Source organism: Sitophilus oryzae, unplaced genomic scaffold (genome assembly GCF_002938485.1).
Source record: "Sitophilus oryzae breed Bouriz unplaced genomic scaffold, Soryzae_2.0 scaffold_1442_pilon_pilon, whole genome shotgun sequence".
Taxonomy (NCBI): Eukaryota; Metazoa; Arthropoda; class Insecta; order Coleoptera; family Curculionidae; genus Sitophilus; species Sitophilus oryzae.
In genome coordinates, this window is record NW_022146107.1 from 4848717 (window position 1) to 4852212 (window position 3496).

The 3496-nt window shown below is 36.2% G+C and overlaps 1 protein-coding gene across 1 annotated transcript in view; it reads right to left on the minus strand.

Moving 5' to 3' along the window:
* LOC115877250 (oxysterol-binding protein 1) overlaps positions 1 to 3496 on the minus strand; it is a 109400-nt gene that overhangs the window by 17418 nt on the left and 88486 nt on the right. Inside the window, exons 11-12 of the mRNA XM_030893400.1 lie at positions 2107 to 2295; positions 787 to 892 (exon numbers count right to left, since the gene is read on the minus strand). Of these exons, the coding sequence (XP_030749260.1) occupies positions 787 to 892; positions 2107 to 2295 (295 nt within the window). The remainder of the gene's footprint in view (positions 1 to 786; positions 893 to 2106; positions 2296 to 3496) is intronic.

Consider the following 3496-nt stretch of genomic DNA (forward strand, 5'->3'; position numbering starts at 1 on the left):
CGTCTAGAGATTGACTTTACCGAAATTATCATCGATTGTCATTATTTGACGCTGTTTTTTTCAATCATACGGTACTTCTTCAGTTCTTCATATATTCGCCATACCAATTAAACTTTTAGTTGCGTAATCGAGGACGCGATTTTTAAATCCATTGTTGCCAACCATGGACTGTTGTTCCATATTCGGCGCCGGGCTCACTAACTGAAATTTATTTTTCCCGCTGGGGATTCATGTTGTAGCTCTGCCGTAAAAAATGTCAAGTTGCCACATTTATTTATTTATTTCCTGACATTGTCATTCGTTTTGACACTTTAGTTTTGTATTACGACTTTTTGGTTTAAATCAATTGTGTTGTGATAACTTAAAAATTTTCACTAGTAGACCTTGCAGTCGAACATTGTTCTTTTCAGTGTACAAGATAGCTTAATAGCCGTTGCAAAAAAACTAAGTTAAGGAGGTGAATTTCGTTGATGTAAATAAGAAATGTTTCTATATTTATATTAATTTATTTTTGTTTTCTAAAATATTTTGATTAAAAGAAAATATGCAAAGGTGGGCAACGCTGTGCCGGGCAAGCTTAATCATGTGACTAAAACTTTATTTGATATAATCTATACTAAAGCCTGTCCAACGAGCCAGAGGGAAGATTTCGACAAAAGACCTTCAAAAAATGACAGAAAATATAAGTTACCTGTTAATTAAAACAGTGACAGGCAACAGTTACTGTCAAGTGTCCTCTCCTTGCACAGGCTATACCTATACCTTACAGAAACCAACTAAAATTACCTGCAATTCATTTAATTGACTCTCTAATTTCCTCATTATGTCAGGATCCTCGGACATTGCTGACTCTTCTGCCTCCACATCATCGTCTTCTGACTCCATATTCCGTCTAAAACAAAACATTTCTGTAATTCACGATGCTAGGGAATTTCAGGCTTATATTTTCATATACAGAGTACAGAGTGTAGATATATTAATATGCAGGATTCCTAATTAAAATAACACAATTCGCAACTTAGTCTGTACGTTATCTGGAACATTTCGTCGACGCAGGCAAATCGTACGTAAAACGTTGCGTGTGAACCCCGCTTTATAAGAGTATTACCTATATGATTACTAATAAAAAGGAATGGAAGAAAGAAACGCTTACTCAGCATATAAAAGACCATACCATCACGTGGTATACTGATGCTTCCAAAACCAAAGCAGGGACAGGGATAGGAGTATTTGGGCCGAAAACTGAATACTCCGAACCAATGGGCACCTACCCCAGTATCCTTCAGGCAGAAATTTGCGCTATCGAAAGATGCGTACAATTTATCTTAGATAGGAACTATCGAAAACAGGAAATTGCCATCCTATCCGATAGTCAAGCAGCACTTAACGCGATCAACTCAGTAACCATCAATTCGAAGTTGGTCAAAGAATGCCTAGAGAAGCTCAACAAATTAGGCAAAGAAAATAACGTCCTCCTACTCTGGGTGCCTGCTCACCAAGGGAGAGAAGGCAATGAAAAAGCAAATGATCTAGCTAGAAAAGGAGCGAACACTCCACTAACTGGACCAGAACCGTTTTGTTTTCCAAACGGGAACCAACTGAAAGCGGAACTGAAGAATCTGGAAGACTCCATCCGTAACTTGGAATGGGTGTTCTCCGACGGTCTAAGACACTCGAAAAAGTTCCTTCCGAGAAAAATCAAAGGTTTTCCTTGATTTAAGTAAAAACAATCTTCGGATTGTCACGGGGTTTCTAACAGGACACTGTCTCCTCAACGAACACCTCAGTAGGCTGAAACTGAAAAACAATGGCGAATGCAGATTTTGGGGGGAAAATGGGGAAACACCAGAACACCTTATCACTGAGTGCGCCGAGACGACGACCATTCGTGCCATGAATCTTGGTACGTCTGATGTCGAGGATGGAGAGCTGGCCTTCTGTGGAGCCAAATCTCAGATACTGTCTTTTGTTAAAGCCCTGAGATTGTATGATGAGTTATAACTCGTTATAACTCAAGAAAGGGGAACACACAATAAATCTATAAGGTCGCGGTGATTAACTCCCCTCCTAAACATTCTACATTCTATATGATTACTATAAACTTACATAGCTTTAGCTTTGGCTAGTTCCAGCGCTGTAACCCATGATTGTCTCTCCACTTCTGAGGAAGCTTTTATATGGAAACTTTGAGTACCTCCGTTGGATATAACGAATGTACAGGGGTCTACAGTGTAGATCAGAGCTCCATGTAGTGAAATGCTACCTCTGCACGTGTGGGCAATTTCTGCTTGGTTTCTGAAACAGACAAAAAAGAAAAAACTTGTAAGCGCGGTGGAATAACATCAGGGGAGAAACCCTGCACATTGTTAAGTATAGAATGTTCAGACATCGTTTACTGTAACGTCATAATATATTGTCGAACTTTCTCGAAAGAGATTGGTGACGTCATTACAGCCTTTCGTAAATACTTTTTAGTAATTGTCATTGTCATTTGATTTGATGTTATAATTTTATTGACGGACCCCGATCAATGTCAAAATTAAAAAAATGTAAACATAAATATGAACTGATCTGAGACACACCCTAAAACTCATATTTGACAAATAACGATGACGTAACGATGAGCGATGGCTGAGCATTCTATACCCCCACCATAAAGCCGAGCTGCAACAAGTCAGTTTTAAAAAGACTCAAGTCTTAAGTCATTCCTAAAATCAAAATGATTCAAGTCTTAAGTCAAATTCAACATAAAGTTTAAATGATTTAAGTCTTAAGTCTTTGACTTAAGTCATTTTATTTCAAGTCAAGTCATTTTTTGTTAAGACTTAAATCAATATAACGTGATTTAAGTCGTTCTTATGACTTAAGTCTATATTTTTGACTTAAATCATGCTGATCTGCAAGTTAAGTCAGTAAAATGACTTAAATCAAAATAATTACCCTCAAGTCAAGACAACCAGAACTCAATTTAAGTACCTTTTTATAAATTTTAATATTAATTTTGTTGTTACTAATTAGCAATTTTCTTATTAAGTATAATATATTAATTTATTGTAGAGACAGATATGAGACTAAAATCACATAAATAAAACGGTTAATTTTCAGAACAACTACAAACACAAAAATAAGTTTTTTTTTTTATAAAATTTAACTGATTTTGTAGTACTTTATATGTATCCATTACAGACAGATGTCATCAAATACATGTCCATTAAAAAGTGGTGATGTGTTTTGATCACTATGTAATATATCGATAGCATAAGCTAAGGACTGGATACTTTTAAGGTACTTTTCAATATATCCGAGATAAATATCTTTCGTTCATCTTTCGAGCTACATAACGGAGTCGGGGATTCACTTAGTAAGGATAAGAACCATAGACTTAAAATAAAATATAGACTGAGCATCTCATTCATAAATAGCTGGAACATGCGGTCAGACAATGTCTTGTTATTGTTGTGTTATTGTTTTAGGTTATAACGAGTGCGACACGAGC